This window comes from Mauremys mutica, chromosome 10, assembly GCF_020497125.1.
Source record: "Mauremys mutica isolate MM-2020 ecotype Southern chromosome 10, ASM2049712v1, whole genome shotgun sequence".
NCBI classification, from domain to species: Eukaryota; Metazoa; Chordata; order Testudines; family Geoemydidae; genus Mauremys; species Mauremys mutica.
In genome coordinates, this window is record NC_059081.1 from 33,243,724 (window position 1) to 33,271,036 (window position 27,313).

The 27,313-nt window shown below is 41.7% G+C and overlaps 1 protein-coding gene across 1 annotated transcript in view; it reads right to left on the minus strand.

Annotated features, from left to right (window-relative positions):
• KCNH7 (potassium voltage-gated channel subfamily H member 7) overlaps positions 1–27,313 on the minus strand; it is a 317,537-nt gene that overhangs the window by 22,464 nt on the left and 267,760 nt on the right. Inside the window, exons 9-11 of the mRNA XM_045031733.1 lie at positions 13,601–13,853; positions 10,148–10,353; positions 756–855 (exon numbers count right to left, since the gene is read on the minus strand). Coding sequence (XP_044887668.1) covers positions 756–855; positions 10,148–10,353; positions 13,601–13,853 — 559 coding nt within the window. The remainder of the gene's footprint in view (positions 1–755; positions 856–10,147; positions 10,354–13,600; positions 13,854–27,313) is intronic.

A 27,313-nucleotide genomic window follows, 5' to 3' on the forward strand; every position in this document is an offset into this window, starting at 1 on the left:
ATTGATTTGTCAAATAAATAATTGGACACACACACACGATTCACCCAGCTCCAAAGAAAGGCATACAAGTCTTAATTTAGCTTCCTTCATGCGTACCTAACCAATGCCCTTGGTATTTGTGAGCTCTTAATGCTGGTATCATGAGTTAATATTTGGCCAAATGCTCCCCTCCATTCTGATTACTCCCAGTGGCCTTTTATGTTACATTTAAGCATGGAAAATGCCACCTGAAGACCTGCCAAGAGACCCATCTGCACACTGCCAATTGAGGCACAAATTCACTAGGGTGAGTATATATATTGTACACTGCAAACAAAATGATATAATTTCAGGGATATCACAGGAACTGAGAAACACTAGCCTGCATCAAACACAAAATCACTGCTTGTTGGGAGAATAAAATTAATACAACTAATAAAAATCCAACAGACTAGAATCTCCAAATATTTTTAATAGGATATTGCAGGACACGATATTGTCTAAGTATATACACCCATAAAGCAATGGGTCCGTATTGGTGGTTGAGGAGTCATGGTAAGGTGAAGCTGATATCCAGTGTCCGTGTGTAATTATTTTGAGAGCCACTGCATAGAACTCCCTGCCTGCTGAGCAACAAAACCTTGAGTAGCTCACAAGTAATTGCTGCAATGGAACCATAATGTATCTATGTTACGCAGTGAAAAGAATACCCTCTTAAATATCAATGAATAATGTCCCAGTGCTGTCTATTAAATATGAGACATCAAGTTAATTACCTTTCTCTACTTCACTTTCAAAGGACAATTTCCTTCTTCGAAGTTTGCAGTTATCTCCATCCGAATCATTAGTGGTTTGTGATCTTATTATGAGATCAGCCTTGATTAATGAAACATGTAATGCAATGACAGATTAGTCCCATTTGAAAACAGCATATTATCAATAGGCGATTGACTGTTAATCATGTTCCTGTTTTAAGGAAGGCAAGATTACACTACTCAGTCTGGACTGAATGAAAACAGTATTGACATAGCTCAATATTAATAATTAAAATGATCACATGGATGGAATAATTCCAGCAGTGTTACCATCTGATGGTGAAATAATAATGCCCAGACAATTAGTTCACTATAAGGCATGAGTGTGTTGTCATCAGCTCCTGAGCTTCTTGGAATAGTGTTTTTTAAGTAACAAAGCGTGGTGAAGTTAAATAAGAAAAAAAATTAAAATAAGCTCTTACAAAGGATGTGTATTATTGCAGGCAGTAATGTGGTAACTGATTATAATTAGCTGTGCTGTTTAATTACATGGTAATGATTACAAAGGTTAAGTTTTACAACAATAAATATAAGGTTGATAAACACCAGGCATTTTACTCTTTATTATCTGTCCAGTCCCTCCCTTCCTCCCTCTCCAATTCAGCTCATTGAAACATTTTTTCTGTAGTTGAAAATTGTGGTTTCTCTTTTTATCCATCTTATCTTGTTGTCTACATGAAGTTTTAACTTGTGCTTTTTGTTGCGGAAATGGATTAAAGCAGCATTTAACACATTTGAATTGTTTTTAGTGACAAAAAATTGAGCAATAACATGCTGATAATGTATTTAAAAACAAATGCTATGGCATGAAGGCAGTGGTGTGTGTGAATATGCACAAGGCATAGGCTTTGAACCCACTTCCCTTCCCCTTGCTGGTGAGACGGGACATGCCAATTGGGTAAGTTGCTCGGTCATGTGACTGGGCTGGGACGAAGTGACGGTGAAACATTTACTGCTCTTGCTGCCACTCTCACTGTAGTCCTGAAGGGTGAGGTTTAGATTTATATGGACTTCACAACAGTGCCCCACGGATGGAATAATGGAGGAGAGAAAAGCTAGGTGAAAAGAAGGTAGGAATAGCTCAGAGATAGCCAGGCACAGGCATCTATCGGTTAATTAAAAAGCTGGGACCACCTGGAGTTTCCAAAAGCACATTGGTCACCAATATGCTGATTGCATCATTTACATATTATTTTGAGAGTTATGTTAGTGCAGTGTTGTTCTCACAACAAATTTTTTGGTGGCCTCACAGTGCAGCCGCCAACTCTCACTAGTGGCCGAGGTGACACTTTTTCCTAAAATACTTAATTAACGTTAGGAAAAACAATTAAAAATGCACAGGTTCACATCCAAATCATTGTATTTGTAGGGTTTTTTTGGCAGACAAAATAATAAAAATAATTCTGCCTTCCCCTTCAGCCCCCCATCCAGGGCTTAATGGGTCCTGGGGCTTGCTGTGAAAAGTGGCAGTTTGATATTAACAAATATACCAGTGCACTTAGTAGCTACCAGGGAGGCTCTGAAAAACGATAAGTGGTATTAAAAAACATACAAGTATCACTTTTCACAGATACCTAGTAAGTCTGCTGTGAAAAGTGATACTTGCGTGTTTGTTAATATCACTTTTCTCAGCAAGCCCCAGGATCCATTAAGCCCTGGATGCAGGGGCCAAAGAGGGAGGCAGCAGTGGCCAGAGGTGATGGTGGGATGGATGCGGGGCCGGGGGAGGCAGTGGGGAGCTTGGGCAATGGGGGATGGATGCAAGACCAGGAAGGCACCAGGGTCCAGGAGCGATGGATACAGGGCTATAGGAGGCAGCAGGGGCCAGGGGCGATGGGGATGGGTGATGAGCCCCATTGTCATGTGGCCAGAGCCAGGGCCTGGTGTCTGCTGCCATGCGGCCAGGGCCGGGGCTCAGTGCCCACGGCCAGAGCCTGGAGTTGGGGACAGGAACTGTGTGGCCAGAGCCAGGGATCAGAGCCCACTGCCATGCAGCCAGAGCTGTGGGTCAGTGCCTGGGGCCGCTGCACGGCCAGAGCCTGGAGCTGAGTGCTGGATCCCAGGGGTTCCTGGCTCCAGCCGCGCATCAGCACCCACCGCTGCCTGGGAACAAAGCTGTGGGCCGGGGCCTGCTGCTGTGCAGGGAAGCCTGATGCCGTGGAGCTGGGGCAGGGGATCAGTGCCAGGTGCCGCCCCGCCAGAGCTGTGGGTTGACGCCTGCTGCCGTGTAGTTAGGGCAGGGGATCTGCACCAGAGCCTGGGCTGCAGGGCAGGCTCCAGCCACCAGCGCAGCAAGCTGGTGCTTGGGGTGGCCAATGGGAAGGGGTGGCATGTCCTGGTCTTTGGTGGTGGGTCCCCCTGGGGAAGGACCAGCCACCGAATTGCCACCAAAGAATGAAGCGGCATGGTAGAGCTGCTGCCAAAGTGCTGCCAATCGCAGCTTTTTTTTTTTCCCCTTCGCCACTTTGGGTGGCAAAAAAGCTGGAGCTGGCCCTGCTGCGCTGTGTGGTTGGAGCTCAGGGCCAGTGCCCACCACCACACGGCCAGAACTGGGGGCCAGAAGCCAACTGATGCTCCACGGCTGGAGCCAGGGATTGGCGCCCAAAGTCCTGTGCTTGGAGCCCACTGCCGTGCGGCTGGGACTGGAGATTGGCGGCTGGGGCCAGCGCCTGCCCCTGTGTGGCCGGAGCTTGGGACTGGAGCCGGGGGCCAGCGCCAGCTGGAACGAGGGGTTGGAGACTGAATCCCTGCAGCTGGAGGCCAGGGCTCCGTGGTCAGAGTCGGGGGGTGGGGGGGGTCAGTACCCACTGCCCTGCAATCAGAACCCAGGGGCACACAGCCAGGTTCCTGAAGTCCTGCCACTGGAGCCTGCCCCACCCCGGGTCAAGAACTCACCTTGCTCCTGCAGCATTGTGCTCCATCTCTCTCCAGGAGCAACAAGGAGGAGTGGGAAGGGCTGATGCTTTGCCTCCCACCATCACCACCCAGGAGGCTGTCATTGCCTCATGAAAAGCCCCTGGTGGCTGCACGCGGCCACAGTGGCCGCATTTGAGAAACGTTAAGTTAGTCAGCGAGTTACTAGTTAAGACCCTGTTCCTGAGAATTCATAGGCATCGGTGTCTTCCCACTGTGTGGAGCCCCAAAGGTGTCTCTAGTTGCTTCTTCACTTGGGCGTGTACGGGTGGGGCAGTAAGAATCAGGAGCCACCCCTAAGGAACTAATGGGTGGGGAGGATGGGTGTAAGGGGACTGTCTCTGGGTTCTACATCATGGATTTTTGACACATATGATGGATAGTTTCATTTTAACTGACAATGAGCCTCCAAGGAGAAAAATAATTATACAACATCATTATGATGAAAGTACAGGAAATAGTTGCTCACAAGCCCCTATCATGTAGAACTAATTCTATCCTCAAGAAGCTCTCAAATATGCAGAGTTTCAGGCCTATCTTCAATGTATCAGTAAAGTATATTATATCTAACATTTAAATAACAGCGATGACCTTTCCAAAGCAGAGTTAACATATGGCACAGAAAGGATAATTTTGTAAAGAAAAAAAATAAAATTTTTATGAAAGAAGGCTCAGCATTAAAAACAATATGATTTGTTCTATAAAGTGACTTTTAATATAGTCTATTAAAAAAAAACCCCAAAAACCTAAAACATATGTAGAACTTCCCTGATTTGTACTTTGCTGATCAGCAACCCTTGTGTCCGGCATTTGCATACAAAATCCCAGTGGTCTCTGTCTCCCCATGTCTCAGCATGGATTCAAGAGCAGAGTGCTACAGGGAGGTCTCTCCATACTAAGGCTGTATTATCTCTATTTTAAAATATACTGGAAAACCTGGACTACTGTGATGTATATCAGGAATAATTAAACCTAAGTTTTAACTACGTTTTTCAAATATACAACTATAAAGGGGCAGATCCACTGTGCAGTATAGCCCATACTTTCTGGACATGGCTAGATGCACTTCTACAGCATTATGTGTTTGGCAAAGCTACCTAGGTAGTAGCTTCTCTCTTGTTCCTCCTGTGTTGTGATAACTAGGCCTACAAATTTACCCTAAGTGTGAGCTTAACTGTGAAAAGTGAGTGAAAGTTTATAAAATGTCTCAATAACCGATACCAATAGATGTTGAAGGGAAAGGGGGACAGAAAGACTGATTTAGTCCGAACAGAAAGGCCTACTGGACTAACTCGAGTACTGTGTTTCAAATCATGCCTGGGAAACAAGAGAAGAGTAGGACTAAAAATCAATTAACCAAAATTGATGTTTTATCCACAAATTAGGTCTAATATCCAGTACAATGAGAAGATGGGCTATTCTGCCCATCAATCCCCTTTGGGGTCCTTAAAAAGGAACTTAGGTCAGCACTGGCTAACTGAAAGACAAAAAGAGGGGAAGGAGCAAGCTTCACCATCATAGCTGTCACCCCCACTGTCGCCTAACATCTCAGACCTTCTTCATCCTAATCCTGAAAGATGTCCTGACCAGACTGGGCCAAAACAGGGAGGTAGGTAACATTGCCACCTCCACCGCCTCTGGGTAAATCTTGACCACCACCTAGGATGTAAGACTTTACACATCGGGGACGGGGGAAGTATCACTTTCCTTCTCCACTTTATTCCTTTGCTCTTCCTGGAACGTTGCTCCTCCATGCTCCCCTAGGGGCCTGTGTGTGTGTGTGTGTGTGGGGGGAGTAAGGAGCAACCTCCCTGCACCCAGGTCACTTTCCCCACCTGGGCTGCGTAAGGGGAGGGCAGACAGCAGCAGCTCCTGCTGCTTGCCTCAAAGCACAGCCCAAGTGGGGAAAGTGACCTGGATGCACGGAGCTCTTGGTGTTGCTCCTCGCTCCCCCGCCCCCACAACAGCTCTCTAGAGGAGCACGGAGGAACGTTGAGGGTGTGTGCAGTATCTGTATCACCACTCCCGCCATGTTCCTCTGCTGGGAGGAAGCAGGGAGAAATCTGGATGCCCTCCCCACCATGCAGTACTCCTCAGGGAGCAGTTTCTGACACTACACCAGCAGCACACAACCCTGCGCTGCTGCACAGCACCCACTTGATGACTGGGCACCCTGGGCAGTCACCCAGGGGGCCCACCCCTGAGGCCAGCCCTGAGTCTAGCTCAACTAGCTTCCTCTCTTTTCCCCCAAAAGAGAAGTCTTTACCATCTTTAATACCATCTAAAAGACTTTTGTGATTGTTCTGTGCTTTTGCAATTTTTGTTGTTTTGTTTTTAAAATGTTTTGGGGTTATTCTTGTTTTGTGGTTTGGGAATTTATTTTCTGTTTTGTTTGTGGTGTCAATTTTTGTTGTTCCACAGGTTCCTCTTGGTGAGCTTAGCTGCCCTCACAAATATTGGTGGTGAAAAGGTGGGCAAGGTCTGTCATGGAGTACAAATGCCTGCTAAGTTTTACTGCCTTTGGGTGTTCCAAATAGCTCAGAGGCAGGAAAACTTTTTGGCCTGAGGGCCGCATCAGGTTTTGTAAATTGTATGGCAGGCCGGTTAGGGGAGGGGGTCATGGCCCGGCCCCCACCTCCTATCTGTCCCCCTGGGACCCCTGCCCCATCCAACCCCTCCTTCTCCCTGTCCCCTGGCTGCCCCTGGAACCCATGTCCTGAATGAACCCCGCTGCCCCATCCAACCCCCCTCCTCCTTTCTGACTGCCCCCTGGGACCCCAACCCCCATTCAATCCCCCTGTTCCTCCCCTGACCGTCTCAACCCCATCCACACCCCCACCCCCGCTCCCTGCCCCCCTACTGCGGCCTGGATCACCGGTGGCTAGCAGTGCTACAGCTGCGCTGCCTAGCTGGAGCTGGGCCACGCCACTGCCACCACGCAGCACAGAGACCGAGTCAGGCTGGGATCTTGCAGCTGCACTGCCCCAGGAGCTCACAGCCCTGCCGCCCAGAGCATTGTGCCGGCGGAGTGAGCGAGCTGAGGCTGCAGGGGAGGGAGCACAGCAGGGGAGAGGTTGGGGGCGAGCCTCCCAGGCCAGGAGCTCGGGGGCCAGGCAGGATGGTCCCGTGGGCCGTAGTTTGCCCACCTCTGAAATAGCTCATAAATGCAGAAGTGATTCCTAAAGCACATCATCTTGTTGCTTCTTTGTAAAAGAAGGCAATATGCTTGGGTAAAAATGCCACCCGGGCTAAACAAATTTCTCTACGTGACAAAGTTTAGCCATTGGTGCATAAATGTTCACAGTGTGTGTAAGTATGCAGCTTTGAATGTGTAAGCGGCAAAAAGATGGGGAAAGTTTTTTTCCCCCATCTTTACCCATTCTGGGCATACAGCCAAAGAACTGATAACAGCTGGTTTGTTTTTAAACATCTTACAGTCATATAATAGCAGCTGTTTGGGATTTGTTTTAGCTACAAAAGACGTAAGTGGTAAGTTCTTAGCTTTTGTTAACATCTGGAAGGTTTAACTGTAATTTTGGTAAGATCTAATCAAATCAGATTTGTAAATGCCAGCTGTGGGATAAATAATAACCAAGTACCCTCCCCCATCCTCCTCTGTATGCTTAAATTCAAATACAGTTTTTGTGACATTATGAACAAATGTCTGATCATAGGCAGAACTGGTTAACAGAAAAAGAGGGATTATGTTGTGATGATTAGGCCTACAAATTTACCCTAACAGTAAAAAGTGAGTGAATGTTTATAAATGGTCATAACCACCACTTACAATAAACGCTGATGGGAAAAGGTACGAAAGGGAGACAAAGACTGACTTAGTCCAAACAGAAAGGACTACTGAGATAATTCAAGAACTGAGCCATTACAAACACTGAATCTATCTCCCCTTGTAAGTATTCTCACACGTCTTATCAAACTGTCTGTACTGGGCTATCTTGATTATCACTTCAAAAGTTTTTTTTTTTCCCTTCCTTACTTGGCCTCTCAGAGTTGGTAAGACAACTCCCACCTTTTCATGCTCTCTGTATGTGTATCTAGATCTCCTCACTATATGTTCCATTCCATGCATCCGAAGAAGTGGGCTGTAGCCCACGAAAGCTTATGCTCAAATAAATGTGTTAGTCTCTAAGGTGCCACACGTACTCCTGTTCTTTTTGCAGATACAGACTAACACAGCTGCTACTCTGAAACCTTTCAAGAACTGTGTTTCAAATCATGCCAGGCAAACAAGAGAAGCCTGGGACTGGAAATCAATGAACCAAAATTGGTGTGTTAGAAATTAGGCCACATTGGTGGATAAAATAATGAGTGGACAGACTATTTTGCCCATCAGTCCCTTTTGGGGTTCTTAAAAGCAAAGAGACCCCAGGGGAAAAGCTGGGTGCCAGAACACCGACTGACTGAAAGATGAGAGAAGGGGAAGGAGCGAGCTTCACCATCATAGCTGCTACCCCCTGGTCTCCTGGGACCCTGGATCTTCTTCCTAATCCTGAAAGATGTCCAGAAACGAGGGAGCCAGAAGATATCGCCACCTCTACCTGGCTCCAGCTAAATCCCAACCACTACTTGGGATGTGAGACTTTATCACACCCTGCTCCTCAACTCTGTGTATCCTTCTCCTTCCCCTCCTTATTTCTTCTCTTTCCTCTCCCTCTCCTTTTGCCTTCTGTCTAAGAGGAGTCTAATTTACCTGGCAAAAACTGTATATTTTGCAACACTGCTGAGAGCCTGTGACCAGAAAGAGGCAGTTAAAAGCAAGGCCCTAAATAGCCTGATGCTGGTATGAGTTTGCCAGGTCTCTGAGTGACTGATAAGACTGTGTGTTGTGCCTTCCTTTTTTTCAGCAGTGAGGTTGCAAGTGAGATTCAACATCAGAGATAGAAGCTCCATGTTCTATCTTTGCTGTTGATTCCTCTCCCCTTTTGTGTGTTTGTGTCTTGTTTTGTCTTCTAGGAAATGGGGTTGAACTTCAGCAACAACAGCTATAATAAAACCCCCAGCCCATCTCAACTAACTTCCTCCCATTTCCCCCAAAAGGACAGTGATTACTGTCTTTGATACCATCTAAAAGACTGTCAGACAAGGGGTTTCCTTCTAAAAACTTTACGGCTAAAAGGAAAGGGAACAAGGGATGATGTTAAAATGAAAGCTTTACTTAATACTTTACATTTCTGTCTCCTGAACTGTTATTAGGTTATCTATTGGCAGATAGTAATTTATTAAAGGTGACATTGCTTGCTTTTTTTTTTATTTCAGGGGGGAGGGATAGCTCAGTGGTTTGAGCATTGGCCTGCTAAATCCAGGGTTATGAGTTCAATCCTTGAAAGGACCATTTCAGGATCTCTGGCAAAAATCTGTCTGGGGATTGGTCCTGCTTTGAGCAGGGGTTGCATTAGATGACCTCCTGAGGTCCCTTCCAACCCTGATATGCTATGATTTCAAATAATGCAAATTCCCCCCATTCTTTTCTGTATCTTTAATAAAAGGTTAACAAGATTTTTAATTATGTATTTGCCATGGTACTACACAGGCTGAGGTCTCTGTTTACCAAACCCCAAGTCTTGTTTAACACTGTTTAATGTTGGACTGTGACAATAACTTATTAACACCTTTGACCCTTTGGGCCCATTTATTCCATCCAAACTAATGCAACACCTCTCACTCCTGTTAGCCAGAAGCGCCCTGACCTTCAGCCAATGTCCAACTCTCTATTTTTTTTCCAAATCCAGACTGACAAACTTCCAGGGAGAAGTAAACCCTACCCAGGCTGCACTTCCTTCTCCTTTCTTGAAGGGACACTGTGGGCAAGGAGGCATCGTAAGGAAGTCATTAGTGGGAGGAGAGACAAACGGAAGTTCTGCAGGTTCAGGGTAGAGAAGACAAGCATGGGATGTCCTACCAAGAGTGCTTCACATGTTTTATTAGTTAATTTTGAATATAGGAAATGTAGTCCAAGAGGACAGAACTGTGGAACAAGATTTGCAAGACAATTACATTTGTTGTAGTACGTCATAAATGGAACCAGGGTAGCCTGATCTTGTTTATTTTCTATTTCTGACAAATATGACAACAGTGTCAAATTTCCCTCATTAAGTTTATATTCATGTTTATTTCAAAACTGTTTTTTAATTGGCATATCTGCTAGGTCTAACCGACTTCGCTGGGACCAAATGGATAAGTTTTCTTGAATAGAATTTGGCCTCAAGCCTTTTGCTTTTAATTCTATTAACCTTTGTTTTTCATTTATTTTCCAGTTTTGATCATATGGAACTGATTCCACTCTCACACCATTATAAGTCAATTAACTTTGGTGTAAGAGAAAAGCCAGAACTTATATTTTCCAGGGATGTCTTTCTTTTCTGTGACTTAATGCATACACTCGAAAGAAAATCATAGAAAAAAATAACACCTACTGTATGTACCTTTGATGTTTCGTGTCTCAGATTAAAAGTCAGTTCTAGATTGGTGAGAAAGAGATCAGAAAATTCAGGATACATATCCAAAACCTCTAGTAGGTCTTCTCGCTGGATCTTATGCAAGTCACAGTAGGTTAAAGCTCTCACATCTGCATTTGATTTCCCTGGTTTTGCATAAAGATGTACCATCTCTCCAAAAATATCATTTTTACCTGCAAAAACAAAATCAGACAGATTATTTTAATTATGAGAAATCCATTAAAATGAACACACCCATAACTCTTCAAGAAACTTATACTATGGGACATGAAGTTATAAAACCTTATTATCCTATTTTACACCAGTGAATGTAAGAGGAGTAATTCCATCAAAATCAATGGTGTTACACTGGTATAAAACTGGACTAAGTGAGAGGAAAATCTGGAAATTTTTAAACTCGGCTTTGAATCAGTTCTGCATTATTTCTGCCATAACAGAATACATGCAGAATTTCTACTAGCCCCTTCTTGTAACAAAAATATAATCTAGAGTAGTAAATAATATTCTTGATGATGATGATATTTTATACTATAGTAGTGCCCAGAGCTCCCAATCTGGATTGAGACCACATCATGTTAGCAAATGTACAAATATATATGATGACATAGTCCTTTCCCCAAAGATCTGCAATGGAAGAAGCTGACTCAATTTTCAATGTTAGAATTAATTTTGAACAGTAATTCAATACCTCAAGAGACAGGAGCCCCTTAAACAGAGCTGTTTTCATGCTGATGCTTTTACAACTCTGCTTTCCTTCAACTTTGACACATTTACAGTATTTATTACTAAAATTCTCATCAGTAATGTACGTGCTTGTTTTTCCAAAATCTGCGTCTGATCTTTCATAGCATATGTAGTGTGAGGACGTAGACACAAAGAACCATGCCTTAAGCAGTAACTAGAGAACCCTTTGACAAGGAAGTTCCCTCGTTTATTAAGATCCCTGCTGCATCCTGATCTCTGGTAGCTGTGGAGGACCAGGAACTCTGTAATCACTCCACACTTAATTCAGGCAAAATCTCCATTGCATGCAGTGAGGTATGTGGGATCAGGCCTTCAGACTGAAATGGGTCCAGAATTCATCTCCATTATCCGTCTTTCAAAAATTTACAAAGATTTTGGCCAACATGTTCAGGAGTGAACTTTGATTTTGGGTGCCCATCTTGAGACACTTTGTACCTTGTTATCAGAAGTGCTGAGCATCTATAGCTCCAATTTACTTCAAAACAAAGTTGTGGCTGCTCAGCTCCTCTGAAAATAAGGCCCAGAGTGTTCCAAGTTGGGTACCCAAATTCAGTGAATCAGTAGCCACTTAGGAAATCTTGGCCTTTGTTTCTTCCCTACATCCCTTCTTCTGCAAGGCACAGAGGGGACAAAATGATCACAAACACCCTTCAGCTCTGGCCTGGAAAGAGGTGGCAATGGGCCATCATACAAACCTTGCCCCCCCTTAACCAACAATGCTAAAAAGCCCCCCCCCACAATATACTGCATGGTTGGAGTTCTGAAAATTTGGGGGGATGGCAGTCCAGAGAGGGAGGAACTGGGAGCAGTCCAACTACGCAGCATTATACTCTCCAGGACGACTGTTTTTTCCATTATAATGCTGAGCTGCATTATCTCCCTCTGAGAAAAGGGTTAGTGTGCCACTGCAATCAGATCCATAGTGATAGCACGGCTTGGCTCTTGAATGACATGCTGCCAGGAGGAAGGGGCTTGGGGAGCACCAAGAAGGGCCTGACTGTCCAAACCCTCACATCTAAGGGTTTCTTTGAGGATTTGGGGCCGTATGCACAGTGCAGAGGGCTTTGGACATGCCACTTGTGTGTGGCTGCAAACCTTTCCCAGTGGAGAGAAGGACGTATAAACAGGAGTTTTCCATGTTAATTTCCCCTCCTGTGTGTTTTTCTGCAGGAGGCAATAATAGGGCCCCAAGATGTTTTTGGCAAAATGTTGTTTATCTTTGTTCTTTTTCAATGAGGTTTTATTGAAGGCTAATTTCATGCAGGCTAATTTAAACCAGCCCATCATTCTGACCAATATCATTTTATTGTTGACTTGTACTCTCCCAGTGTTTATATTCTTGCTGTCAGAAACCCTTATTGACCAATGCAGCAGCAAGCAAGCATAAAAGCCTATCATTTGCATAGCACAATAGCCAATAAAATAAAAATAATTCCCTCATTTTCTTCTTGACTGTGAGGACTACAATTATTTTCACATCGCCTCTCTCTCCCCTCTGTGTTTTCTGTTGGGGTTTGATCCTGCTCCCAGTGAAGTAGATGACAAAACTTCTATTGACTCCAGTGAGGAAGGTTAAAACTTTTTGTTCAACACAACTCCATTGTAATTAAAGATAGGTGACATTTTTTGCATGAAACAATTTTTGGTGAAAAATGAAGATTTGGCAACACCAAAACATTTCATGAATTCTTGTCAAAATTTCTTCAGTTGACCTCTCCCCTCCAAAATTCCAAAAAATCAGAACATTTAATTTCAACATTTTCTAAATGAAACACTTCACTTTTAAAATTCAAAATGACTTTTTGGTTCAACATTTCCTTTAATTCTGTTAGAAAAAACAGTCAAAATGTTTAAAATGCTCAAAATTGAAGTGAAACATTTTGTTGGACTCAAAATGGTTTTTTTTACTTTTAAATTTTTCAAAATTTTGTTTGTGTTTTGACGCGAAACAATTTTTCCTCCCAATATTTTGGAATTGCCAATGCATGGAAAAATCCATTATTCACCCATCTCCAATTGTAACCTCACCTCTAAGGAGCCAATGCCATAGGACTGACTCACAGTAGAGGGAAGTGCCTACATTAATGCTAGGTTTCAGAGTAGCAGCCGTGTTAGTCTGTATCCGCAAAAAGAACAGGAGTACTTGTGGCACCTTAAAGACTAACAAATTTATTGTAGCATGAGCTTTCGTGAGAAGTGAGCTGTAGAAGAAGAAGTGAGCTGTAGCTCACAAAAGCTCATGCTACAATAAATTTGTTAGTCTTTAAGGTGCCACAAGTACTCCTGCTCTTTTTACATTAATGCTGTTTCACATAATATTAACATAGGCAGGGATTTATGTTGGAGTTGATCAGGGAAAATTCTAAATGCACAGGCAGCTGGGCTCTTTGGTGCACAGGGATTCTCCACTCCCTGTATGGACTCTCCAGATCCTATCCTTTCCCCTGTACAGCAAAGTCACTTGTGATATGGACAGGCTCCCTTCCTGACCATGAGGTGAGGATATTGTGTAGGTGGTGCTGCTAAACTAGTCACTGAGAAGCTTGATTTTAAAGTGACTGAATCATTCACAGAATACATGAACCAAATATGGCAATGGACCTTTTCAGTCTGCTGTTCTGTAGTTTGTGCTAGCAGAAAGATGACATTCCATCTCCTTAGTTTACAAATACATACCAAGAATGGCTACAACAATGTCATTCTTGAGGATTTCAATGGAGCCTCTTGACAGGAAGTAAAGAGCTGTGAGAACATCACCACAGTGGACTAAGGTGTCACCAGGAGGAGCATGGGTTGTCTTAAACTTCATAGCTAAAGCTCGGAGACAACCTTTACTGGCCCCCTGGAAAGCTTTGCAGTTCTGAAGCAAGTTTTGGTTGAGGTGTAGACAAATGTCAGCTTGTAAGCATTCTGGAAACCCCTTTAGGACCTGAAAAGAAAAATGAAAGGGTTTCACATCAATACTATGCAAATAATTTTAAATAACTTGTAATGTTTTCTTTGTTCCCAATATGAATGCATTGACATAAAAATAGTGGTGAGTAGCAAGGCTGTTCAGAATACAGTAACTCCTCGCTTAATGTTGTAGTTACATTCCTGAAAAATGTGACTTTAAGCGAAACTATGTTAAGCGAATCCAATTTCCCCATAAGAATTAATGTAAATAGGGGGGCTTAGGGTCCAGGGGATTTTTTTCACCAGACAAAATATATACATAGTATAAGTTTTAAACAAACAATTTAATACTGTACACAGCAATGATGATTGTGAAACTTGGTTGAGGTGGTGGAGTCAGAGGGTGGGATATTTCCCAGGGAATGCCTTACTGTTAAATGATGAACTAGAACTTGGCTGAGCCCTCAATGGTTAACACATTGTTATTAATGTAGCCTCATACTCTACAAGGCAGCATGAATGGAGGGAGGGGAGACAGCATGACAGAGAGATGTGTGCGTGACAGAGAGATGTGCATTTCCCCTTTAAGTACGCTGAACTACTCTAAGTAGATTGCCTTTTTAAGTAGACCAGGAAGTTGAGACAGCAGCTGCTGCCAGCATGCTCCCTCCCTCCCTCTGTCCTGAGCCCTGTCATGTTCTACCCCTGCTCTATGGAGATGGGGTAAGCGGGGTGCAGGAGGGAGGGGTACACCCTGATATTAGCCCTCCTCTCTCCTCCTCCCCCCCACACAGCAAGCAGGAGGCTCCTGGGAGCAGCTCCAAGGAAGAGGGCAGGAGCAGCACATGGCAGTGGGGGAGGGACAGCTGTACTGCTGGCAATTGATAGCCTGCTGGGCGGCTGCCACACAGGGAACTTAGGCGAGTGGGGAGCTGATAGGGGGGCTGCCAGTCCACCCGGGTTCCAAGCCCCCAGCAGCTAGTTCCAATGGGCTGCTCTTTCTGCAAGCAGTGGGACAAAGCAGGCAGCTGCCAAACAACGTTATAAGGGAGAATTGCGCAATTTTAAACGAGCATGTTCTCTAATTGATCAGCAACGTAACAATGAAAGAACGTTAACTGGGACGACTTTAAGTGACGAGTTACTGTATTTTCAATTCATCCAATTTAATGAACGTGTAGTTTGATCAAAATATGGGCTCAAATAGGTGTTCTCTATATCATTTAATTTGAATACTAGCAGGGTCTCTTGGAAGTGTAGTGCTAGGGTGACCAGATGTCCTGATTTTATAGGGACAGTCCCAATTTTTGGGTCTTTTTCTTATATAGGGTCCTATTATCCCCCACCCCCTGTCCCGATTTTTCATATTTGCTGTCTGGTCACCCTATGTAGTGCCCACACATATTTTTTTTATTTCTTGCATTACAGGAAATGTAATCAGAACATGTATGAATATATTGCAACAGGATAACGATAAGATATAACTAAGCTTGGAAGGATTAGATTTTTATAGGTAAAGGTCAGTAAATGTCGATTTCACCATACACACTCTGACAAAAGTATTTCCATTGATAATAATCAAAATTTACAAGTAGGCGAAGTAAGAAAAATGCTGCTTGAGAACTTAGAGTTTGATTTAAGTACACTTACTTTGTATATCTTGACCTGTGACGTTGGCTATTTGTGTTTTAATGATTACAAGGCTTTAACTTTTTGACTACAACAATTATTGTCTGACACCCATCATTTCCCACAACTGAAAATTTAAATAGATAAAAATAGGAAAGAACTATTAAAACCTATAATTTTGCATAACTGTGAAAATTTAAATTGATATGTTGTTAAATATATTTAATTTAGAAATGTATAGCCCAGATCCTCTGTGTACTCCATTCAAGCCAGATTTACACAAACTGAGGATCTGGCCCATAAACTGCAGGTACTTGCTCACCTGTTATTCAGGTTCACTGGAGTTTACCTGAACTAGAACCTCAGGATCCCCCAAAGATACAATGTTAATTTTGTTCATGGAATGAAGACAAGGATTCTGCTTACAACTTGGTCATTATGGGCGAGTAATTTGCTAAATTGTTCAGCATTAGCCTTTGTTTTGTCTGAAGGTAATTCAAGTTTTACCATTCGTTTCAATGGAAACAATGCCCACCCACTGAGTAAACTCATTGTATTCAGAAACAGGACTCCCACATAAGTTACTATGCACTGTCCACTTCTTGGGCCACATCCTGCTTGTTTTTCACTTATGCAGAGAATCCCATTGAAGTTAATGGGCCAAATTCTCTTTTATTGCACAGTTTTCTTTGATTTCAGGGGGAGTTGCATATGCATATCTGAATTCGACACAATGGGACTAATCATCTGAGTAATGTGAACTGGGTTTGCCTTCCTGCTATTAACACGGTCTACTGATCTATTACTTTTTCTTTTACAGTGTGTACACACGCACGTAAGTAATATCAATGGGTATTTCTGTAGAGAATGCAATTTAAAATAATTCCTGTCATAACAGTATTCAGTCTTCTCTGTATATTTTCTTATTTCAGCACAATAAAGCTCTGTGCAGTCATTCCTACTGCATAAATAGGTTCTTAACTGCTATCTCTCGCCTTGTTAACAGAGAAGAGGGATGTGTACATTTCTGACACGAGGCTATTTGTCCACCAAAGCCAAGCTATGATTTACAAATGAAACATTAGTACCTTTAATTGCTTTTGAAATATTTCTATGATTGCTAACAGAAATCAATACAGCTTCTACTGTGAAATAACAGAAAACACAATGTTATAACACACATTTACACAAATAATTTAACAATTTATGGCCTTTGGACACTATCACGCCAGTCTATACATCTTTAAAGAAGCCAGAATTCAACAAGAAGCAAAGGAAAACAAAAAAATAAAAAAGGAAAAGCTCCTATTTTAGCAGTTACCAATGTCTAACTACATGTAACCAGATACTGCTTAAAGTACAGTTGATTCTATTTATTTTAATATGGTTCTATCCAAACGTATTAAGTTGCTATCGTTTACCAAATTTACCATGTTCTGAATAATACAGCAAAACTGATATCTAAACTGATTAGATCAACCGTCGGGGGGATGAAAAGTTGGAAATATTTGTTTTAAAATTATTTTGGTCTCTGTTCATGTGATTGAAGAAAAGAACTTAGTATTTTGAAGTGTTTAATTATTTTTCTCTCTCTCTTTTTGTTATGCTCCCATTTTGACGTAATTTAGAAGAGCCCCAATTTTAAATGATATGAAATACCAACATAGTTTCAATTCAGATGTGCTAAAAGTGAAATGTTTTTATGTTGCCCGACACACAAAAGCACAGCCTTAACATGAATCAGATTCAATTCCATTTTTATTTGTATTAGTTAACAAAGGATTGTACTTTACTGTTAAACAAAAGCTATGCAGAGCATGTTTGTTGGTTTAGTTAATATTTCTGCACATTTCTGGTTTATTTAGAGAAACAAGTAGAAAGGTCATTAATTTGTTCTGACTATGAAGATATTATAAACCACTGCTTAGTATTTGTTAGTTGCTGAACTCATAGTTCAATAGCACCCAAAATGTACTAGGCACTGTACAAACATGTCTGAGGAGCTAGGCCCTGCCCCAGACAGATTATACCCTAAAATACCATAAATCAGGTATTAAAAGCATTTATGATTTGAAGTTATGATTTTCAACAGTCCCTAAGGCAAATGGGCACCCAAAGTCCATTTAATTGTGATGGGAATCGGGTGCTTAGCTCCATTAAGTCAGCTTTGAAAAATCACAGCCTAAATTTTTGACGTCAGAAGAGTTAAAATTTGTTAGAACATTGGTATATACAGTACTCCTAAGAGCAGAATTGCCTCACCACTTATATTATACTTGATCATATTTTAAATATTAGCAAATTGACAGAATAATTTAAAACACAATCTGCCATAACATTTACTTATTCTTTTCTAATCCATGCTGGTCTTTATGAAAATATTTGGTTCAGCAATTTTACCAAAATGTAAAAAAAAAAAAAGAGTGATTCTGATCTCACACCACTGTAAATCCAGACTAACTGTATTCAGATTAATGGAGTTACAACTCCTGTTAGATTGGTGAATTGGGAAACCAGGCCTTAATATTTATAGAGTACCCAGAATTGCCAACCCAAAGTGTTCAATAATCAGGAGTCAGGTCTTTAAAAATTGTGTTTTTTTTAAACAGAGTGGGGGTTCTTTTGATCTATCATCTAGTTTCTAGGCCATTAAATACACTCTGGTCACATTTACAAGTTTCTCGGTGACCAGGAAGACTAAAAACCTACTCTCTTAAAAAATAAAAGCTGAGAATCTCTTGTAGCTATCTGACTCCACAAGCTGGAACTTTAAGAAAAACGCTAACAATTGTGAGACTTGTGATCAAATCATGAAAGTTGACAACACTGAGTATAACAGAGATAGGAACTGCTCTCAAAACAGCATCATTCTAGGTGACAGATTTTGAGATAGTAGTGTTGGGGGTCTATCAGGAGAAGATTTTTAAATGTGTGTGTTTTAGTTTCTCCAATCTTCCCCTTCATGTTTCTACCTCCACACTCTGACACCTCAGTAATCTCTTCCCACTGGGTTCTGTTCCACAAAAACACTGATTTTCATGTTTTTTGCAGCTGAACCTCTAGGGCAGAGGTGGGCAAACTACAGCCTGCAGGACCCTCCTGCCTGTCCCCTGAGCTCCTGGCCCGGGAGGCTAGCCCCCAGGCAGGCGGTGTGGCTGCCTGTCCTGGTGCTCTGGACGGCATGGCTGTAGCGCTGCCAGCCACCGGTGCTCCAGGCATCACGGTAAGGGGGCAGGGAGCAGCAGGGGTTGGATAGAGGGCAGGGGAGTTTGGGGTGGTGGAAAGGGGACGGGGGTGTGGATGGGGTCAGGGTGGTCAGAGGGTGGGAAACATGGGGGCAGAGGTCCTGGGGGGCAGTCAGGAAGGAGAGCGGGGGTTGGATGGAGGGGGCTGGGCCATGCTTGGCTGTTTGGAGAGGCACAACCTCCCCTAACTGGCCCTCCATACAATTTTGGAAACCCGATGTGGCCCTCAGGCCAAAAAGTTTGCCCGCCCCTGCTCTAGGGGCTTCCCCACCATGGTACTTGAGTGTAATTCAGGAGATTCCGCACTCCCCACAATTCTATTGTACTTCTTTACTACGGGTTTTAGCTCTGTTCTTTGGCATTCATGGGGCACAAACTCATTCCTCATCTTTGCAACTCACTGTATGGCATATAATGTTTGACTGATGTTATTTGGCATCAGGGGTGGCTCTACTGTTTTTGCCGCCCCAAGCAGCGCACTGAATTGCCGCCGCAGACGGCGGGGGCAGCAATTCGGAGGCAGCTTCTGTCTTCAATTGGAAGACAGAAGCTGTGCCGCCGCGGACAGCTGAACATAGAAGCTGCCGCTGAATTGCCACCGCTATGGAAACGCACGTGCCGCACTAACGGCACACGGACTTCCCCTGCCATCCACGGCGGCAATTCGGAGTGCTGCTTGGGGGCAAAAATACATGGACTACCGCCCCTTGCAGATTGGCGCTCCAAGCACCTGCGTGGGATGCTGGTGCCTGGAGCCGGCCCTGTTTGGCATCCTCAGTAAGAAAAGTTAAGCTCATACACAGGGGAGGATTCTCTATGCCAAGCTGTGTGTCGTGATCTAGAGCAACCTAGAAAGGAAAGTATTGCTATTATTCAAATTGGCTAGAAGATTAGTTCTTTGGAGGTGGTGTGGAATTCTTGCCACATATCTTACTGCGGGTAAGTCTACACTCCAGTGAGACACCCATGGCTGGCCCATGCCAGCTGACTCAGGCTCAGGGGCCTTGGGCTAAGAGGCTGTTTAATTGTGGTGTAGACATTCAGGCTATGTCCCAAAGCTTGGGCTCCAGCCCAAGCCCGAACACCTGCAATTACACAGCCTGTTAGCCCGCACCAGCTGGCATGAGTCTAATGGCAGTGTAGACATACCCTGAGATGACTGGTATTGAAAGCTTTTCCAAGAATGTTCTATTGGATGCCAATCTCACATGTATCTTGGTGCACAAGGATTTATGACAGTAAAATGAGCAATATCTATGAGGTTTAACCTCTGGCAACCATCTTACTTTTATATTGGCTACTGATAGATACAATTCATAATTAGGAAACGTGGCCTGTGTTTACTGTCTGAGTCAATAATAATGTAGATGATGAGCCATGTGGGTTTTGCATTTTCTGTTGAACTTCTGAACAGTTTTTTGATATGCCATCAACTTCTGTCCCTTACAAGATACTAGGGAAGTACTCCAATAGGTGCAAATCAGGATACTGCTACAGCAGTTATTTCCATTGCTTTACTGGTGGGATTATACTCCTGAAAAACCCACAAATACATCAGTAAAGTCAAAGACTCCTGTGTAGTTAATGATGAGTATTCCAAGGTAACCACTATTTCACAAGGTCTTTTGCATCCCTTAACTGAGTCTCCTTTCGAGGTTGGTCAGGATTATTGCACAGTAAATCCTCTATAAATGAGGAATCATGAAGAAATACATGTATGGGCTAGCCTTAGAGCTGTTTTTGCACCATGCTAACAGGCCTTTTATTAATGTGTTGTGGCTCATGTGATCATGTGATGCAATGTGTTTTGTTTCTTTGTTTTTATCTTCACTCTACTTGCCCCACAGTGTCACGTTCCATGTATTTTTGCCGACCATTTCAAGCTACATTCCTTTTATATATTGCATGTTCATTGGTGCAAGTGTGGTACATGATTTGTGTTTCGTATTCAGTGATACTGCTTTCACACTCATTGGAAATTCAGGGTTTTTCTCTGTCAGGCATAAGCTTGCCTTTGGATGGAAATCCTGAGGGATGCATTATCCCTTTTTTTACATATATTTTGATTCCACAAACAGTACATGTTGTTATACACTGGTTCTGGTGGCAGTCAGTGGTGTTCCTTGTACTCTGTGTCCATCTTTCTTCCAATGGTTCAAATTGTCTCTCTTGATACTGACATGATCAAATATAAAGTGGCATGCACTTGACAATCAGAGTAGTCTTTCTGCGGAAGAGATCACACTAACTATGTTAGAACGACGGCTCACCCCAAACTCATTTTTGCCTGGCATCCCTCCCCTAAAGGAGAGTCAGACCTGTTTATGAATGCAGGCAGGTATACCAATAATCAAAGAGGCAGGGATAAGTGTAGGCACATAAGAGAACATATATGCATTATGGGCTTAATCCTGCACCATTTAAGTCAATGGGATTTTTTCCATTGACTTCAATAGATGCAGAATTAAGCCCTTGGAGTATTTACTGAGGGAATCTCCACATGCTTTTCCTTAACTAACCTATCTAATACTCAGGTACATGCCTTAGCATATGTCTATACTATGCAAAGCTACAACATCATAGCTATTCTGACATAACCCTTTAATGTGTAGATGCAGTCTACACCAATGGAAATTTTTTTCTGTTGATGTAGGAATACCCTTCCCTGAGCAATGGCAGTTACATCAAGTGAAACATTCCTATATCAACATAGCTGCGTCTCCCCTGGGAGTTAGTTATGTTATAGCTATTCCAGCCTATGTCAACCTAACTTCTAAGAACTTTTAAAGTTAATACAATTTACTTGGCTGGGTTTTTAGACAGTTTATTATAGATCAGAGCAAGATGCAGAATGGAGAAAGATATTTTATATTTTTCCACCATATTTTCTTCCATCTACAGTGAAAAAGGCAATTTTTAAACCTATTGATATGACTATAGGAGATAAGTCTTTGAGGCATGTAACAATGTTTCAAGACTTACATTCCGTAGACACTTAGGGAGCTTCAGGCTCCAACCTATGAGTTGGACTTATATGTATCCCTTCTTTTGAGAAGTCCAGTGAGGAAACAACTTTGTCTATAATTGGAGAAGATTGTTAATTCCTCCTTTTAGAAAGACAGGGTGACAGATGGGTGATTTATGGCTAGTAATCTCACTAGTTAATATTCTGTCTGTAATCTCCAGTTTTTATGGAAAGAAATGAGAAAGTTTTGGTAAAGCAACTAAAGAAACATCTAAACCCTCAGATAGATCTAGAGATTCTTTCTTCTAACTATCATTTCTTTGGTCTTTCCTGGGTTCAGTTAGAGCCAGCTGTTCTTTACTCCAATTTACTTTATGTGGTAGGATATCAGGGAGACCGCACTTTCTAAGATGAATAGAAAGGTGACAGAGCTGTGTGAAATTACTGGCAATGTACCCCTCATCATCTCATTATAGGCCTGATCCAAAACACAATGAAGTCAATCAAAAGATTCTATTTTATGGAATCTGTATCAGGTCCCTAACTGTTGCACCCTCTGGGAGATCATGGGTAAAGTTCACGGGGAGGAGAGAAACAGCTGACTCTCAGGATCTTTGAGAAGAAAAAAGAATAGATAGTTTAAAAGCATCCCATTGATTCTCATTATGACAGACAGGATCAAGCAATAATATCTTGTGATTGATAGTATCCAGAATGGCTGAAAATTCTAGAAGTTTCAGCACCACTGTTTTGCCACTGTTCATCATAAGGATATCTTCCATCAGTTTTGGCTGTGACAGGAACCAGCCTGAAGGCTGACTGGAGGGATCTAGGCTATCACTGAAGGCCAGGCACTACTAAAATCTCTTTGCATTCACTTACATAATAACCTTGCCAGGGAGAAGAGGTTCTAGACTATATAATAGTTAAGCTATGTCAGTGGTGTCTGAGTTTTACTTTTTTGAGAACATGCCATTTAGAGCATGTTTCAGGATACTAGGACACCAGGCCAAGTTCCATCTCTAGGAGGAGTTAACGGTTTCTGTGAGCAGGAGGAATTTCACATGGCATTTCACATGGCTTTGACCAGTTAAAAAGGACAAGGGGCAAGGTCATAGATGGAGGCACAAAATCCTTTCAGTGCATCTAGTGCCTCTATGTATAGGATTAGACACATTTCTATCGCAATGGGTGGAAATATGAGATTCTTCTCTGTGCCTAAAAACTGTCATGGAGTCACATGATTTTGGCACAATATGAAAGAGTTCCTTAAAACAGATAGCAGTCAGAGGCGGCAATCTGGGTTTTCAAGTGATTCCCCTTGGGATGAGATTTGCTGATTGCTATCATCATGGAGTAGACGACTCTTTTGGCTTCAATCAGCACTTACATACAGGTTTGTGTGAAATACTTTTGCTGGAATTCTCCATCCACATGCCAGCTTCCTTATTAACTTTGTGAATTTATCGGAGAGCCGTGGCGAACTCGATGGTGGTAGATAGTGTTTGGGAGCTTAAGTGTTGTGGACAGCAAGTGGTCTGAATGTTTTATTAGGTCATTGACCCTCTAATTCAAGGAGAAAATAACTTTTACTACTATAAAAATTAGGAAGCTAACAAGGTCCATGAGGTTTCCAAGGACAATGTAGGCAGTCTCTTTTCTCAGATGGGCAGAGTGAAATGCCAGTCTTCAGGCTGTGACCTGTTCTTTTGAATGCAGATTTTGTTCTGATTATCACTGTCTATCTAAGTATGTATAGGGACTTCATCACTGTGAAATCTTTCAGACAATTATTTTTGCCTTACACCACTCCTGAGAGGTAGGAAGTATGATTTTATCCTTGTCCCAGTGGCAGATAAGACAAAGAGATGTTAATGACTTGCCCAAGGTCACATGGGAGAGCCAGGAACAGAAGCTATATCTCCTGAGTTCCAGTCCAGTGCCTTAACCACAAGACCTCCTCATGTCTCTGTGAGCTCCACAATGGATCACTGAAATGTTCACTCCTGAAAACCTCTTGGAAACGTCAACTGTTGTAGAATGTGGCTGACCATCTCTCATTTCTTTTACTGCATAGTCAGTTCAGTGGTGAGTCATATCCTGTCTTCATTATGGAATGAAGGCAATCAATGGTAGAAAGATTAGGAATGATCCTCTTTGTGAACTTTAGCCCACAAAACAATGAAATGAACTATTGATAAAAGATTAATTCATTCATATACTCAAGTCTCATAAGTTCCTTCTGTTGGATCTCTTGATTAGCTGTAGTTTTTTTGTTCATTAGCCATTATTGCAATAGACAAGGAAAAAACAACGTCCCAATTCCCAATCTATTCATATTTTAAGTACTTTTTGGCTGTATCAAGTAAAACTGAGTAGTAAACTGTCCTGCAATTCTATTTTATTTTGAAAATTTTCAGAAAATTTCCCATTCTGCATTAAAAGTTTTCACTGCAGCTGGCATGTTCCTGCAAAAAGTTTCAGTTTCAACAATTTGACATTTTCAGAAAAAACCCTTTCTGTTAGAAAATTCCCACTCAGTTCTAATCTCAGCCAATTCATTTAGAGGTTAATGATCCAAACTCTTGCAATTTGGGTACAGTTCAGATGTGATAGAGAAATCAATGTAGTTAATGGCTCTGGTCAAGATGGAGTTAAGTTAACCTCACTTTGGCTTGTGAAATGTGCATTGTTCTCTTATCTTTCTGGGATGTACATAGATAGCACATGATGGTAGCATCACTTTGGGCTTCAGAAGTGATTGTATGAGCAGCATAAGCAAATGCAGACTGTGTTGAAACAGTTGTACCATAAAATATAAAACTGAGAATTTTCTGTGCACTACCAGCTGGTGAAAGCTGCCTTTTTGGTACAGTACCATTTATGGCCCTTATCCTGCATATAGTTATGCAGGTGCTTTTCTTTACACACACAACTAGCACCATTGCAGCCAATGAGACTAGTCACATGTGTCAAAATTAAGCATATTCATAGTGCTTGCAGGGTAAGGGCCTAACAATGTATACTGGAAGAAATTACAACCTGTTATCCCCTTTTATAGTACTAAATCCAAAAATAAAAAGTAAAACTTCCTTCGGTCTATATTTGAAATGTTAATTAAAATACATGGTGGGCAAACCCTTCCCAGAGCATGGGCCACTTATTTTGGATATTTTTTTAGGCAAAATAAACCAATACACCTATTGTCATGCACAGAAAAATCCATGGGAAAATGGGGGTTAGAAGAAACACGTGCATAATTGAAAAAAGGATCTTCAGATATTAAGTATTGCTTCTTTCTATAAGGAATAGTACAGTCACGCTGTTATCAGTGGGTGCTGGACTGATAATATTGGAAGGAAGTGGAAAACATAAGGAGAAAAGAATACAAGGAAAAACAGAATGGGATAGTTTGAAAAATTCTAGAACGTAACGAAACAATCCTTTTAAATCTCAGGGACTGGCGGGAGCCTTCATTATAAATCATCTTTTGTAACTAACTTTGCCAGTGAATAAAATAACAGCATGATTTAAATTATGCTTATTCTGTAGACTCAAGAATTTGATCCAGATTAAAGTAAATCCTAAATACTGTTTATCCAATCCATGCAAAATTATATTATCAGTACAACTGTTTTATCAAAATACATTATGCAATGCATCAAAATCAAAGAGATGTAGAAGTGAAGCAGAGAGGAACAAATTAATCATTTTCTTATCATATTTCACCACCAGAGCTTTAAGGTTACTTTTATGTTTAGTCATCTAAGATGAACATGAAATATTATCTCCTTATTTTCAGTAAAAAAACTGCAGGATTTTTTAAAGAAAGCAAGTTTATTTATCTAAGTACAGTATTATTTCTTAGGTGAAAAGTTAGTTTGTTTTCTCTGAATTCTTAAATTATTAAAAAGCATTTTTAAAAACAAAATTCCTATTATTAGTTATGTACATCATGTAAATTATTCATAAATTTCATGTTTCAAAGAAGGAAAATTATTTTAGACTTTATTTTTACTCAGATTTCAGTGATGAGATGGGGGAGGGAGGAGAGAGTCAGGATCAAATTCTGCCCTTAGATATTCACACAGAACTCCAGTTGAAGTTGGCAGGAGTCACACACTTGCCTGAGGACAGAATTGGTCCCTTTGGATGTAAATATAGAGATTTCATGCAAGTTCAAACTCTCAAAACCACATGCCAGTCCATTGCATATTGACATGGTTTAGAGCCTGGAAAGCTTTGTTAGTACTTGCTGCTAACATGCATATGGGGTTTGAACTAAAAGCATTCACATAAAAAGGAAAACGCAGAATGATCAGCATGGCAAGTTTATCAGAGTGTGACATTTCTACAGAGCAACTAACTAATGAGTATCATATACATGTGACCTTTTTTCGACAGAGAAATTTGATTAGAGTTATGGGATAAAACTGTCTAATAAATGTGGCAACATCAAGCAGTTTTATCTGTTTTGCCCCACATCTGATTCAATTTAGGTGCCTCTTTATTATCTACCAGTTCATCATGCAAAAAGGTTACAACTGAAAATAGAAAACATTAAACAAGCTCTAAACCCAACAGATAACATGGATATTCTCCACACTTTACACTGGAATTAAATTTGATAGAAATACCTCCTGCTCTTACCAGTGGATGGTGTTATTCCATGTATTTAGGAATGAAGCAGACAGGAAAGAGATAAATCTTTCATAAGTACAACATAAATCAGACAACTGGCATATCAACCTTGAATTGATGTGTAATATATTCAAACAAACACACATTAAAAGTAAATTAAATGATTGTCATAGACTTGAGAGATCGAATAGCATGAGAGAGTAAGAAATAAAATATAACAAAACAAGCCACTAATCTGGATTGTTATTGTTTCATATTTTATTTAAAACAAAACCTTCATACTGCCTCACAATCATATTGATGTAGGTGGGGATGTTTAATCCATTTAATTTGTATTTCACATAAATGACAAATCTAAGACAACTCCCAACACAGCAATTTCTGCATTATGCAAAGTTTAACAAGACAACATCCAATTTGTGGGTACTATTTCACATACAGGTGTCTCCATAGCAGTCACATCCAGTAATCAAAGGTGAAGGAGTTCCTTTTAAGGTACACTCCTGTTAATACCTTCAGAAATACTGTGATGGACTAGAATCAGACCTACTCCAACTCAAGGGCTTGATCCAGCACAGCGTTGAGCATCTTAAACCCCACTGACTTCAGTGAGCGTTAGGGCCATTCAGTAATATATAGGATCAAGCGCCGATGTTGCCTTTCCACTAGTGTAACCTCCAAGAAAGGCTTGTGCAAACACCACCTGTTCTGGGGTATGAATTCTCCCTTGAGGTGCAGCAATGCCTGCAGAAGTGTGTCTGACTGTGTGCATGTGGGCAATGGGGAATTGTTTATAGATTTATGTAACAGTAACCAAGAAGTCAAGCTATCAGTGATTGAGCCCTAAATGCCTTTTATCAAATCACTGCCCTTATCTGCTGACGTAAGGTGTGCACTCTTCCAACTTATTGACAGAGAAACAACCTCCCCTCTGGAAGATTTTATATTTAAGGCAACATTAGTAAGGGTTTAATTTATATTTACATTGTACTGAAACTTGTGGAGTTTCTTTTC